Source organism: Schistocerca piceifrons, chromosome 1 (assembly GCF_021461385.2).
Source record: "Schistocerca piceifrons isolate TAMUIC-IGC-003096 chromosome 1, iqSchPice1.1, whole genome shotgun sequence".
Lineage (NCBI taxonomy): Eukaryota > Metazoa > Arthropoda > Insecta > Orthoptera > Acrididae > Schistocerca > Schistocerca piceifrons.
The window spans coordinates 159469597-159485541 of record NC_060138.1 but is presented as its reverse complement, the minus strand read 5'-3'; the positions used below and the strand labels follow the sequence as shown (position 1 = coordinate 159485541).

The 15945-nt window shown below is 40.6% G+C and overlaps 1 protein-coding gene across 1 annotated transcript in view; it reads left to right on the top strand.

Moving 5' to 3' along the window:
- LOC124794300 (translation initiation factor IF-2-like) overlaps positions 1-15945 on the top strand; it is a 148136-nt gene that overhangs the window by 17758 nt on the left and 114433 nt on the right. The window contains exon 2 of the mRNA XM_047258088.1: positions 14429-14660. Within this exon, the coding sequence (XP_047114044.1) occupies positions 14429-14660 (232 nt within the window). The remainder of the gene's footprint in view (positions 1-14428; positions 14661-15945) is intronic.

Below are 15945 nucleotides of genomic sequence, written 5' to 3'. Positions count from 1 at the left end.
CACTTGGCGACATCCAGTCCAGGATCGTATTTCTTTGGGAATCTTCTAAGAAACAGTCAGATATCTGCTCTTATTTGCTTAAATATAATTAGCATTTGGCACAACGCTTTTACTAATTTTGTGAATTTCTTTCTTCAGATCATCGGCAATTCTTTGCTCTGTTGTATTTGTGTTTGTTGCTTTTTGCATTGTGCTTATTTATTTTGTGAATAATTTTGACCATTGTAAAAATGCCGCGAAAGACTGTGAATAGTGTATCGCGAGGTATTATGAATGAAATTACTGACTTAAACAACGTGATCCATAGTAATTGTGACACACAGTGTGATGATAACAATCCTGCGTTCACTAACAATCAGTGCGTTCCAACCTTTAATGATGACTTTTACCTTAATGATGAACAAGCGAACTCAATTGTCTCCTCTGTTAATTTGACGACAATTGATGACGCGGGGCGCTCTGTTGTAATGAGCGCTGCCCAGCTTAACACAACCGGTTTGGTAAATTTAAATAACGTACAGACAAATTTATCTAATGAAAATGGACAGTGTATTGAAAGTACGACGGATTCATTTAATTCCGAAATAGTGACTGACAGTGTACATCCGACTGGCAAACCTTCTGGTAGATTACAGAATGTCCAAATGGATACACAAAATGTGACAATTGCAGACACTCCATCACACAGTAAAGAGAATAGAGATATTCATTTTAGATTTGATCAAATTATGGCAATATTGCTACAACGGGGTAAAAAACAAGACGACCTTAAAGAAGATAACAAACAACTTAGTGAACAGGTCAGACAACAGAGTGAAGATATCAAACAGTTCAATGAAAAATTAGACAACAATTCCTGACAGTTAAATGAAAAATTAGACAACAATTCCAGGCAGCTTAGTGAACAAATTAGAGCCGTTGCCGCGCAGTGCCATGACACTAAGGAACAGTTACGCGAGGAAATTGAGGCTTGTTCAAGAAAAAGTTGCGAAGAAATTAAGTCTGTCGCTCAGGAATTAAGGGAATTGCAAACAGCTGCAACAGAAACACTCAGAGACGAAATTAGCGGAGTCGCTAAAGAATGCTCTGAAAAAGCTACACAATTACGCGACGAGTTTAAAGCAATGACAGCAGAACTTTTGTGGACAATGGATGCAAAGATAGACGCGAAATTCGAGCAACAGAACACACAGATTGACGAACGTTTTAATCTTCACATACAAAACAGTGATACGCGTTTCCGCAAATTTATTCAGGATCAAAATAAAGTAAAACGTCAAGTAATGGAAACAATCACTGCACAGAGACAGGAAGACAAACGTAAAATGTTTGCGAAAGCAAAAACATACGTAGACAACAATATTGCTACAGTGTCCGACAAAATTAATACCATCGAACAGTTGAACACGGAATTACGTGATGAAATTTCTGATCTTAAATCAAAAACAGATACACACACAGCAGATATTCAGACAGTGACAGACAGATTTGAACAATTAGAAATAACACGGGATTGCGATGTCATCAAAGCTGACGTTAAAAAATTGAACGAAACCACACGTAAATTACAAAAACAGATTAATACTTCTGACACTAAAAGCGATGATCAGGTGAAAATACTGACTGAAAAATGTGATGAATTGGCCAGTCGTATTGACGCTATTGAAAGTAATAATGACAGCAAATCAGGCGATACTCCACCGGTTTCATTTAATCAAACACCTGAATTTCAAAATCTTCAGCATACAATTAATGAGATTGATTCGTCTAATAACACGTTGCGTAGAAAATTGTCAAGTTTACAGCAAGAGGTAACAGAGATAAAAAATGTTTCAGCGTTTAACACATCACAGCAGACGCCACTTCGTGAACATTTGTCAGACTCACGCAGCGTGTATAATATGGGTAATCTACAGAGAGTACGGGATTTAGATTCAGAACAGACACAAACAAATAGATTCTCTTACAATACAGAACCCGTTCTGTCATACAGAGACGATAATTTCGATTACAAACATTTTCTATCAGTGAGAAAATTTAAAGTGTTTAAAAATGACAGAACACAGATTCACCCACTGGATTGGATACAACAGTTTAGCTTTGCTTTTCCACCGACTTGGCCCGTAACACATAAACTTGAATTTATCTGCAGTTTTTTGGAAGGCGAACCGGCAACTCGTATGAGACCGATCGCGAGACAATGCTACTCAGTAGAAGAATTTCAGAATGCTTTTCTGTCAGCGTACTGGTCGAAGACGACACAGCACGGAATTAAAGATCAACTAATTAGTTTGCCAAATTATGAAAATACAAATTTTCCCAGTGTCACGCAATTTTTTGAGCACATGGTCCAACAAAACCAGTACTTAAGTGAACCGTACAGTGAATCTGCACTCATACAATTATGCATTTCTAAATTACCACGGTCATTAAGAGTGTCACTTCTGACGGGTCAGCAAAAAGAAAACATTTCGGCATTCGGGGATCTGCTGCAGCTTTTAGAAGTGCAGCAATCAGATTATTCTTTCGTAAACAAAAATTTTTCGTATAACAACCAAGGGCAACAAACGTACAGCAATTATGATCAGACACGTAATTTCAATAGGAAAGGTAACAGACGCTTTAGGAACGACAACCACCAGAACTTTAATAGCAGACAAAATTTTGATTATCAATATCGTCAAAATTTTCAGCAACAGGAGCCACATTTTAGTAACAATAGAGGTTTTTCACAACAACAGCAACAAAACCAGCCGGTTAGCATACCTAACCAACAATGTAGTACACAAGGTCAACCTAACTTTAATGTTTCGCCGCGTGGACGTATAGTCCCAACTGCAACAAATAGTAACGCACGCCGGCAAGGAAATAATTACGTGCAGAAAACACACTACTTCAATTCCTATCGCAATGCACCGTATAGGAATGACTATTACGACAGACGTAAAAATAATGAGGACAATTTTCAGCGTACATTTAACAACAGTCGGTCATACCAACAGCAAAATTATCCACAAGAACCTATTCTCATGGATGAACCCGACAGTAGGTATCATCCAGAGCGTAATACGTCTGGAAGAAGTAATAGAACAGTTCAAATAGTAGAAATGCCACAACATCCTCCAGAAAATAATAACACATCAGATAGAATTTGACTAGATACTGTACAGATCGCATCTTCCAGTAACACAAGCACTACCTTAGACACGCAGAATATTGTTCACGAAAATGTAATTACTTTTGACGATATCAGAGACACTCTTTTACAGGAAAGACCAGTTATTCAGAAAACCATTTCACATCCTGTCATCGAAATTAAAATTGGTTCATCGAAATTTTCAGCAGTAATCGATTCCGGATCACCTATGTCAGTAATAAATGAAGAAACTTTTAACGAGTGTAACAAAGAGAATACATATCCTACTTTACCATTAGGCAAAACGAAAGTAAAAGGAGCAGTATCGAGTAAAGGAGTAGACGTTAAATTACAGACACATTTATCATTTTGTATTGCAGGTCACACATTTCACTCAAATTTTTGGATTGTTCCTTTATTGACAACAGACGTTATTTTAGGTACTAATTTTCTTGTACAACACGACGCAATGGTTGATTTTCAAAATTCCTATTTAATGTTGAAGGATGAAAATGTGCAATTGGCTTTAGAATTTCAGCATTCTTTATCTGCGGAAGAACAAACAATTAATCGTACAGAGGTCATTTCCGCAACACGTAACATAGATTATAATTCCACATTGTTCATAGATACGTACGTACATAACTATAATACTCCAGACGAAGCTGACTACGACGTAATACAGATGATTTCTGATAAAGTTAAACAAAGCAGTGCAAATACAGACGACGAACGCACGCAAATACACGAAATTCTCTTACAGCAAGCTCAAATTTTTGACAACATTCCTGGTACTATGTCCGGATTTATGTGTGAATTTCAAGTCAAACAGCACGATACATTTAAAGCTAAACATTATCCCATTCCGTATATCCATAGAGAACAAGTTAAGAAAGAATTGCAGGATATGCTTGACCAAGGAATTTTAGAACCTGCAGTTAGTCCGTACATAAACCCGCTACATATTGTTAAGAAAAATGATGGCTCACTTCGCCTCGTACTTGATTCACGTCACATCAATGACATAATTATTAGTGAAACGGATCGACCACAGACACTAGAGGAACTTCTACAGAAATTTCACGGTACAGCTATTTATTCCACACTAGATTTGAAATCGGGATTTTGGCAAATTCAACTTCATCCGAATTGCACAAAATATACAGCTTTTCTCTGTTTTGGCGACTGTTATCAATTTTGTAAATTACCGTTCGGGTAAACTATTTCTTCAGCAGCTTTTATTCGCGGTTTGAATACAATACTTCCGACAGAACTTAAAGACAGAATCACGACGTACGTAGATGACATTCTTATCGCAGAAGCTAACTGGTCTGAACACAATATGATCCTTGAACGACTGTTACAAACTTTTCGTGCACAAGGACTCACAGTTAATCTCAGTAAATCGCACTTTGGCAAAACTTCCAGAAAATTTCTTGGACACGTAATTTCAGCAGAAGGCATTGCGCCTGATCCGGAAAAACTTCAAGCTCTACGTGTCATTACTGTTCCTACAACGAAGAAGCAATTACGCAGTTTTTTGGGCTTAATTTACTTTTTTCGCAAATTTATTCATCACTCTGCTTTAGACACACCTAGATTATGCCAATTAACAGGTAAAAATGCTATTTGGTCCTGGGATAAGCAAGCACATTCTGAATTCATGAACCTGAAAGAAGCCTTGTTGAATGCTCCACTTTTATCGCACCCAGATCTTACCAGAAATTTTTCCATTGCCACCGACAGTTCTAACACCGCTTTAGGCGTACATATTTTTCAGGAAATTGAAGAAGATAGCTCTACAGTAATTAAAAACATCGCCTTTGCAAGTCGCATTCTGTCACCTGCTGAACGAAATTATTCCGTTACAGAATTGGAAACATTATGTGTTGTATGGGCTTTTACGAGATTTCGGCACTTTCTTTATGGCAGACATAGCACCGTTTACACAGATCACAGAGCTATACAATTCTTACTTTCGGCTAAATTCACTCACGACAGATTAAGCAGATGGAAACTTTATTTACAGGAATTTAATTTTACGATTGTTCACATTCCCGGCACACAAAATGTTATAGCGTTCTCTCAGCAACAATCAGCAAGACGTAGCAACCAACTTCTGCAAAGCAAATTTCAGCGTCATGTACATTCAGCAAGTTGCATTTGAAAATTTTATTTCGTCGTCATTACAGGACATAGCAAAAGAGCAAAATAAAGACAACGTGTGGAAAGAAATTAAACACCTTTGGCAAAATAAGAATAATGTTACGATTAGAAACCACTACACTGTACGCAATGACATTCTATTTCGCCGGTCTCATCCTGACAGCAACAATTGGTTATTATGCATTCCTGACGAACTGATTAAGAAATTAATATGGTATACTCATTTAAGTTATGCACATTACGGAGCCAGAAAATGTTTTCTTATACTGAGACAGAACTGTTATTTTGCCAACATGGAGAAACGTATACGACGAGTTTTAGCGTCATGTAAAATTTGCCAGAAAGCTAAGTCAGACACAACTTCACATATTCCTCCATTATATCCCATTATACCTATTAAATTAAGACATATGGCCGCAGTAGACATTTTTGGTCCAATTCCGAGAACTAATAGAGGTTTTTGCTACATCTTTGTCGCTGTTGAACTCACTTCAAAATTTGTTACTTTCACTCCGTTACGCAATGCTACTGCTAAAACTGTTTCGAAAGCATTTGTAAAACATTTTCTATTTCATGTAGGGCATGTGATGAGAATAATTTCCGATAATGGATCACAATTTCGTTCTGCTATATGGACACGCATGTTACGAGCTAGAAACATTTCTCCGATCTATATATCCAGGTACCATGCTTCCTCGAACCCTTGTGAACGATTAATGAAAGAAATTGGTAAACTGTGTAGAATATACTGCCACAAAAGACATATTAATTGGGATACACACATATTCTCTTTCCAAGATGTAATTAATTCCATACCAAATGAATCCACTATGCTATCTCCGTCTGTTATTCTGAAAAATGCTGAACCACCTAACAAAATTAAAGAATTAGTACACTTTCCTACATCTCGTCGATTACGACACCATGAAATAATTAACATTGCTCTAAACAACATCAAACGTGCCGCAGAGCGCCGAAGAAGACAGCAAAAACAGGTTTGTACACGCCGAGACTTTCACGTGGGACGGAAGATATTAGTACGTACACACTATTTATCCAGCAGAATAAGAGGTAGGTGCAGTAAATTTGTACTTCTATACGCAGGACCATATCGGATTCGCAGCATTCCTCACCCCAATGTTGTACACGTCGAAACTCTGAGAACCAGAAAATCGAAAGGAAACCACCACTTATCCAACATAAAACCCTTTATTGAGTGAACATACTTTATGATTTATCACACTGTAATGCTATTTACTAATTTTTATGATCACTTATGCAATTATATTTATGTGACTACTTATTGATGATTATCATATTTTTTCTTGGCAAGTGCCCGGCAAGGTAAGGTTAGCAGGTCGCTTTTCTTGTCGTTACACATCAGACCGTGCACATTTTCCATTTTTTTTATGTATGTACGATTGTTTTCATGTTTTGTTTGTATGCACTGTGAAATAGTTAAGATATAACACACACCAGTTTACTTTGACATTTTTTTTTTTGCCCTATGACATCTCAAGATCGTGACTGTTTTACATTTTTTTTGCCGCTGCATTGTGATATTCTCTGTACATTTTTGCCTTTGAACACTGTCTATGCTTTTGACATATTACGTTTTCTGTCATGTTATGCTGTATGCTTAATTATGTGACCATAAACCAGTCATTATTTAGAGGGTATATGATTTAAATTCAAGACATTAATCTTTGTTCATCAATTTCAGAAAGAAATGATGCGTAAAGGAAATAAATTAAACAGAAATGGGAATTTCAACTACGAAATAGACGAAAGAAGATACAAAAACCTTATGAGGAAGAGTAAATGGATCGGAATTAACAAGCATTAACAAGAATATACTATACACATCGTAGAATAGCGGTCTTAGCTAATTTTTTCTTTCAGAATACAAGGCGATTGATGCAGGCTGTCAGACAGAACTACACATCTTAGTTTTAGTGATGAAATATGCTAGAGATAAGGAATAGTTGTGTAATGAGTAATGAAGTGATTTTTTGCAGATGATAATGAATGCTGATGAAGAGTAATGATGAATATGCTACTATGAATAATGAAGTTTTTCTTTACAGGTGATGATAATAATGAAGTTATGATAATATGGATAATGAAGTTTTTTCTTTACAGATGAGGATGATGTTGAAGTTTATGTATTTATGCTATGTAGTTATTTAAGTATTTGTTGCAGTTTGTTTTGACAGTATGTTTTATATCGTATGGTATGATGACTGAAGGTTTTGGAAAGGACAGCTATGGAACATATTTTTATACACATTTCACTACCTGTTAATTCGAAGTTCACTACTTTCCAGCATAGTATGCGTTTCTTCTTTCAGCTCAATAATCCATTTTGTATTTATTCCAGGAGAAGCTTTTAATGATACTTACTAAACTTGTTACTTGTTAAACCTATACTAGTACTTGCATTTTTTTTACCCAGTTGTGTCACAACCTTGCTACAGTTGACTCATGACGAATGACGTTACACATTTTTCATTTACAGGAACAACCCAGAAGCAAATTTTTTTCTTTTTCTCTTCTTGCTTTCCCTTATAATTACCCAAAGCAATGCATTGCTAACAAAAAAAGAGGTGTGTATCACCAGTTCCAAATAATGCCACTCATTTAAGAGAGTTCTGAATAATACTGAATGATGAACAATGTTTTGTACTATTCAATACTTGCTGGCCACTGAGTGCCAATAATTAGTGTAACTAAATGAATTGTGTTAATACTATACCATTCATTAGCTCCTGTTTTCAATGATGACTTTTGATGTTTTATAACTGACCACTGAGTGCCAATAATTAGTGTAACCAAATGAATTATGTTAATACTATACCATTCATTAGTTCCTGTTTTCAATGATGACTTTTGATGTTTTGTAACTGGCCACTGAGTGCCAATAATTAGTGTAACTAAATGAATTATGTTAATACTATACCATTCATTAGCTCCTGTTTTAATGATGACTTTTGATGTTTTGTAACTGGCCACTGAGTGCCAATAATTAGTGTAAGTAAATGAATTATGGTAATACTATTCCATTCAATAGCTCCTGTTTTCAATGGAGACTTTTGATATTTTGTAGCTGGCGAATGAGTGCCAATAATTAGTTTAACTAAATGAATTATGTTAATACTATACCATTCATTAGCTCCTGTTTTCAATGATGACTTTTGATGTTTTGTAGCTGGCCAATGAGTGCCAATAATTAGTTTAACTAAATGAATTATGTTAATACTATGCCATTCATTAGCTCCTGTTTTCAATGATGACTTTTGATGTTTTGTAACAATCCAATGACTGCCAATAATTAAAAATGTTGTACTAGTAAATACTTGCTGGCCAATGAGTACCAATAATTAGTATAACTCAATGAATTATGTTAATGCTATGCCAGTAATTGACTCTCATTTTCAATGATGACATATTCACTATAATCAGATGATTTATGAACATTATTCTGTAATACTTCATACATGGTATAGAAATGTTCAGTAACTGGGCGATGAGTTCCACCAATTACTTAAATCAGCTGTTAGACTAATGTAATTTTCAATGAAGACTAGTATGTGACCTAATGTCCTTCACCTACTGACCTAACTACCCTGAATTACTGCAATATCCATTTGTCCTGTACATCCTCCTGATCACGGAGCACTATATTTGGTTTTTGCACTAATTCTACGTTGGTGTGCCTTGTAAGAGCGTGGTGTTGACACGACATGCTGTCCACCACCGTGAGCGATGGAGACGTTATTATGGTCCCACTGTTTGGTGTACCTGATGTACTGCCAAAATGATAATATGGAATATTACTACGACAGTTCAGTGTCTTGGCTACGCTGATAAATACTTCTGGGAAAAGAACTTCAGATTGTCTCACTTGGTGTTGTACTTCTGTGGAAAGATATGGACTTTCAGTGCAGCTGTGTGCAACCTAAAGTGCTACAACCATGATGCAATCCTTCCCTTTCCTATCCTAATTCTTGTAACATAGTAAAAAAAAAAAAAAACATGTTTGCTAACATGATTTGTATTCATGACCTATACATTTTTTTTTGATTTGATGATATGTTCTAAACTACAGTACATGTGCACTTATGTCATGTGTTAATATGTTTTCTACTGAACTTCAGTGCCTGTGCACTTTTCTCATTTTTCAATATGATCTGTACTCATTCTGTATACATTTTGTGATTTCCTGATATGTTCAATACTTCAGTGCATATGCACTTATGGCATTTGTTACTCATTGTATATACATTTCCTCATTTGCTGATATGTTCTGAACTGCAGTGCATGTGCACTCAGGTCACTTGTCAACATGATTTTTTGCCATTCTGTTTATTTGTTCTGAAAATGCTAAAGAGTTTTTCAGTGTATGTGCACTTTTGTTCTCTATCAAATAAATTGTATACACATTTTTCTGATTTGCTAATATGTTTTGTACTCACATTTTGTCATTGTCCAATATGTTTTGTACTTGATGCATGTGCACCATATTTCCTTCATGTTCTATATCTGTATATATGCTGTAATTGTAAAGTTAATTAGTTGAGAAAAAATTTGTTGCTCATGGCAAGTCCAAATGACTCACCATCGCTGCCAAATTTTTGCCCCCCCCCCCCCCCCCCCAGTAGAGGGTTATGAAACACGTATGTTATGTAGCAGCGATGGCGAGGCATGACAGAATCTCTGACCAGAGAGCTATTTATCGTGGCTAGTCTGCGCTTGACCGCGCGACTGTTCAGTTCGAGAGTAGTAGCGCATACGAGATGACATAGTCTGTGGTAGTAGCGCGCGAGTGACAGTCGCAGCTGTGTGCGAGGAGTCGGCGGGCGTCGACATGGGCCTCTGGTCAAGATTCAGGACGAGGTATATTTTTTAAATAAGGTAATGAAGCAACATCGCGCTCATCTGATAATGTAATGCATCTTAAGTGTAATTAATTTGTTCAAGAGTCGCCCCAATAATAATTTTGTTTTCAAACCAAGCATTTTAACAAAACAAACATTTTATTGAAAGAAAGTTTCCCATGCATTTCCTTAAAGAAAAATTTACTTAAGTTCAAAGAATATTTGCGATGCATTTCCTCCAAGCTATGGCGAAAAATAAGAGCAGATGCAGTTTTACTGAGGTAAGAATTTGAGTTTAATTATTTGACAGGGCCTAAGATCGACATTTCGGTCTATTTGCGTTTTCATTGTCACTGAGATTCCATCATCATTGAATTGTCTTACTTTTTGTGGGCAGCTTACACTTGGTTCAGATTGCTATTTCTCATTTAATTGTCATTGTCAATAAATTATTTTATTTGCTGGGAGCTTACACTAGGTTCTATTCTCGTTAACATTTAAGTATTTTCTTTCAAATTTCTCTGGGGAGGTTACAATACAGGCAGTGTTTGGACACGTTACTCTTATTTCACCCTTCCACAAAGGAGGTATTGGAATCACTTAAGTCAAGCACAGAGCGTAGGCGCTGTACCTTCGCGCAATGGGGCGACTCTGGCTTTCACTACCAGTTTTCCTTGCATCCTGATAGCAGTGGTGGCCCAGCACACGATTTGCCGAACGGTACCTGTTGGGCATTTATCGCTCTCGTTATCACATATTAGGACGTTTATTGTGGCGCACAGCTATGTGTTGGGGTTTATACCGGAGACACGGAATCCGACAACAAAGATTTATTACAGTGTTCTCCAGCGCTGGAATCCGGCTAACGACATTGTACGACGCCACCCCACGGTCACCTGGACGCGGGTTTGGCGAGCCATCCACGTGCCCTTCCAGTCAACTTTAGTGCGGTCAACGTGATATGTAGTCACTAACGAGAAATTTCCGACCCGACGAAGGCTACATGCCATTCACCTAACTGACAATACTATGTTCCCCTCATTGCGCGACAATAGACACGGACGAACATAGACTGAACTGTGGCCCCGCACGCGATCCGACAGATACTGGCTTTCCTGTTACGCCACCTCTATGTTTCGATTGTGCCCCTGGACCTCTTTCACCCCGGCGCTGTCAATATCCCGACGACCCGGATGAATGCGGTCAGTTGGGTACAAGGAATAGCGATAGACTACATGTACCGCGACGACGAAAAGGAAGTCCTCGATTTGTGGCAACACATGATCGACGAGTTTCTGGTCTTAACGAACAGAAGGCAATACGGGGAACCTTTTACTAACTATTTGGGACTGTCATTCATAGACGCACCGCTCAGCTGGCGTGTGCCGGGTGTGATAAGAATATGACTTGCAGACGTGATGTTTCCACGATTCACTTACGATACCAGGAACAGTCTCTGACTGTGTGCAGCGACCCAGGACGCCCTGATGGTTGGTGACTGGTGATGCCCACTGCAATGACGACCGCCTCTTACTGGCCGCCCGCTTGGATAAGGCGATGCCAGTGGGCAATATGGCCCATTTTAGTTCACATTATCGGCATAATTTTTGGCGTATGGCTCCCTTGTTTCTGTTGGGGAAAAAAAAACCTAGGTAGGCAACCAGGGGTTTGATTTCCGGGCGATGCATTTGTTTTTAATTTATTGATCTGTTTGCGTATACGGGAGGTAGAAGAGATGAAGTAATCCTTTTTGCCATAAAGCAGACAAAACCTGTATCCTTTTTTTCGTTAAGAAAAAATGACAAAAATGAAACAAAGACGCACAGATTGGCAAATCGTGAACCTAGGTTTGATTGCTGGTGTTACCGACAACCTTTTCTTAATTTTAAAAAGAAAATAAAAAATGGTAAAACGACTGCTTGTTCAATTACTTCTTTTATTTTTATAAAAAAAGGATAGAGGGTCTGCTGTGTAAGCAGGAGATCCCGTGTTCGAGTCCAGGTCGGGGCAAACATTTTCAACTGCTGTTTATCAACGCCTGTAAGTAACTAATGGTCTGGATTTCATTGTAATTTCATTCTGCTGAAAGTCGTCATGCTTATAGGAGTTAGAAACAGGGCTAGTGAAGTGCATAGTTGGCTGCCGCCGCAAATTCTGAAGAAACAATAAATGTAGACGGTGCCTCTAGTAAGAATGTTATTTTATCAAATAAATATGAAAAGAAGCTTAAATGTTTTCGCTGTGGTGGATATGGCCCAATTAAAAAAAGTGTCCAAAAAATAAAAAAATAAAAGCAGAATCTTTCACAAACAAAATAAAAGTGGTTTGCCTGACTAGCCTTTCATTGGTGAAGTAATGAGTGCAGAATTAGAGGATTCGAGGTTCACTGATTGCGGAGCGATGAATGACATGCCTATGAAAATTGAGTGGTTCACATTGTTCAGTGAGTTTGCAAAACGAATGCAAATCTGTGTGGGGAACAATTCGCAGTAGAAGAAGGGAATATTTAGGTTGAAGCTTTTGTCACTGGAGAATACGAATTAAACCATACGGACAATCGCTTGTGTATTCCAGAAGCTCGAGGATCTCTCTTTTGTGCACCTTCTGCTATGGACAAGGGACCAGGCTATTATTCACCGAAACACAAAATTAAGTTCGGAAACAACCTCATTGTAAAAGTGTATGGCATAAGCACTTGTAATATGTTGATAATGTTGATTCGAGTAACAAAACCAATTCACCCTCATAGTCCTGAGAATAATCTTACACCGAGGGAGAATGCCTGCAAATTTAGGATTAATGCTTTGATCACTGGTACGAACATCATATTCAGCAGCTCCTGAAATAACATGGTGTTGAAAACTTCGGCAAAGAATTTTGTGAGACGTCTGTTTGAGAAGAAGCGGCTTGAGGGCAGTTTTCATTCACGACAGTAGCGTGTTACACAACCTGCAGAAGAGATTGATGATTACATTGCTGTATCCTCAAGTCCGTCTACCCGCAATACAGAGGTGAGCGGTGGGTTGTCGAAGCTGGGGTCTGCCACCGGCTTTACAACACGAGCTGTTTTACTCGTACACATCTAAGCAGTGGCTAACCAGAACACACTGGTCTGTTTCCAGCTTAGACTCCCGTACCAGGGTACGACTTTTATACTCCACATTGTCAAAACAAACTAGAATCATGTTTCCTGTGTTGATATGGCTGTATGGGCACCAAGTAGCCATTAACGGTTGTGACCAGAGCGGGTCTACATATGCAAATAAAATTTCCCGGTAGAACTAATAAATAAATCTTATTATGAAACACAGAAAATGAAGGCATTTCCAAAGACCGTTCTCGGAGGCGCAATTCCATGAAGTGTGAACACACACATATATAGTGTACCTCATTTGGTTTCACAAAGAAATTATGTCTTATGTTACTAGTTCGTCAGGCAACAAGCACAAAGCATCTGAGGAGCACAATGTCCGATTGACCCGGCGCCTGTGGAGGTAGTTCCTTTGGCTGCGACTGATGGCGGCTAGTTCTGGTTTTACTGCTTTGATCCTCCTTGGTTGGTGTTGCACTGGAACTGCCCGTACTGTGGTCGGACGGCCACTTAAGTAAAGTCTTGTCGGCCTGATCTTGCTTGGTGTTCAGGTGGACACGCGATCAGCGGAGACAAGTAGTCCTGCGCATGTAGCACCACCTACAGCGGCTAAGCGACGGGACTGGTGAAGCCGGCGCCGCACATTTCGTGCCATTTATCACAAAGCGAAAAAATGGTCCAACTAAAACATTCATATTTCTTTACGTACTACACGAATATGTAATAAAAATGGTTCCTGTTCAAAAAAACGCAGTTGATATCCGTTTCACCTATGGCAGCGCCATCTAGTGGGCCAACAATAGCGCCATCTGGTTTCCCCCTTCAAGCTAGACGAGTTTCGTTCTTTGTAGTTTTTTCGTTTGATGCTTATTTCGTGAGATGTTTGCCCCGGTCACTATCAATGGACCACCATGTATAGGCTATTATGACTAGCCTGAAATATTAGAAATATTGACGGCATAGCTGCACTATTTTCACGGTTCAAGAGTAATGCATAAATTACGTATTTCATAGCTATTCATTCATAACCACTGACGGACGGCAGCTAGGATAAATGTTTGGCATAGCTAGTTATTATACATCTCCGGCGGTAGTTCAGTTGAATGCCGCCCTTCGATTGTGCTATTCCGGTACCAATCGAAGCGATAGGTGTTGCAGGTTCCAGCCAGCCAGCCAGCCCGTCGGCGTGCAGCAGTCCAGCCAACAGCGTTCCCCGCCAACAGCCAGCAGCGTTCCCCGCCAGCAGCCAGCAGCGGTCCTCGCCAGCAGCCAGCGGCGGTCCACGCCAGCAGCCATCAGCGTCCCCGCCAGCAGCACGCAGCGGTCCTCGCCAAAACCGGCCCCCGCCAGCAGCCAGCAGCCAGCAGCCAGCATCCAGCGGCCAGCAGCGGTCCCCGCCAGCGGTCGCAGCCACCAGCGGTCGCAGCCAGCGGCCCTAGCTGCCCCCACCATCCGCCAGCAGCAGCAGCAGCAGCAGCAGAGGCGTCCCCACCGGCCAGCCAGCCGGGTCGCCCCCCCCCCCCCCAGTGGCAGCAGAGTGGGGCTTCGGCCCCAGTCTCCTTCGTCATTCTCCATCCCTTCCTCCTGTGTCTCTCGTCCCCCTTCCCCCACCCATTATGCCATTGATGTCTCCCCGCTCGTCCCTGCCCCCTCCTCCTCCTCCTCAACCCCCTCCTCCTACCACTACCACCTCTACCGTCCTGATCCCTCCCTTCTTGAAGCCTGGAACCTCACCCTCTTCCTTCGCCAGAATTTTCCTGGTGCCCCCATCTCCCTCCTCACTTCTCGCCATGATTCGGTGCTCATCTCCTCCCCCAGCCCTACCCTGCACACCGACCTCCTTTCCCGCATCCCTGTCACCCGCTTTGGCCCTCCTGCCTCCCTCACCCCTGCTCCTTCCCTGCCTCCCTCCCGCAAACCCCAACACCTGCATTGCCCGCCGACCCTCACCGTTGTGATCACTCGGCATAGTCCGACGATCACGGAGAAGGAGGTGTTGGTTGAGCTTCAGGCCCATCCCCATCTGGAGGTGCATGCGGTTCATCGCATCCACAACACTGCTGGCCCCACCTGCCTTATGCGGGTTTTTTCCGAGCACGCCCCTTCCATAGACCGTCTGCTGAAGGAGGGTGCCCTCCTTTTTAACCAACATTATAAAGTCGACGCCTCGCCCTCCTCAATCCCTCCACTTCCAAAGGTGCTTGCGGTATAATGCGCACCCGACATCTGGGTGCCGCGAGGCCCCCACCTGCCCGCACTGTGGGCAAGCCCACTGTTTACGGCAGTGCCCCAATCTCCAGTTCCCCCCCTCCTGTAATACCTGTAACCTCCCTCACCCTACCTACTCCCAGAAGTGTAAGGGCTGACCCCCTCCTACCACTCCTGAACTCACCGTTCCTGTCCGCCCTCTGGACGCCCCCACCCCTCCCGGCAACTCCCTTCACCCACCCCCTGCCGCTGAGGATATCATCAGATTCCTCACCATCGTCCTTCAGAATGTTCATCCTCTTCAGCGCCCGCACACCCTCCAACAGATCTCCCTCGCCACCTGTTCCGTTTTCCAACTCAAAATGTATGCCACTTACTCCAACAACCAGGCCCATTTCACCTTCTCCCGTCTTGACACCCTCGTTTAAATCCCTGTCATGGCGCGACAGCTCTGCTTCCTTTTCAAC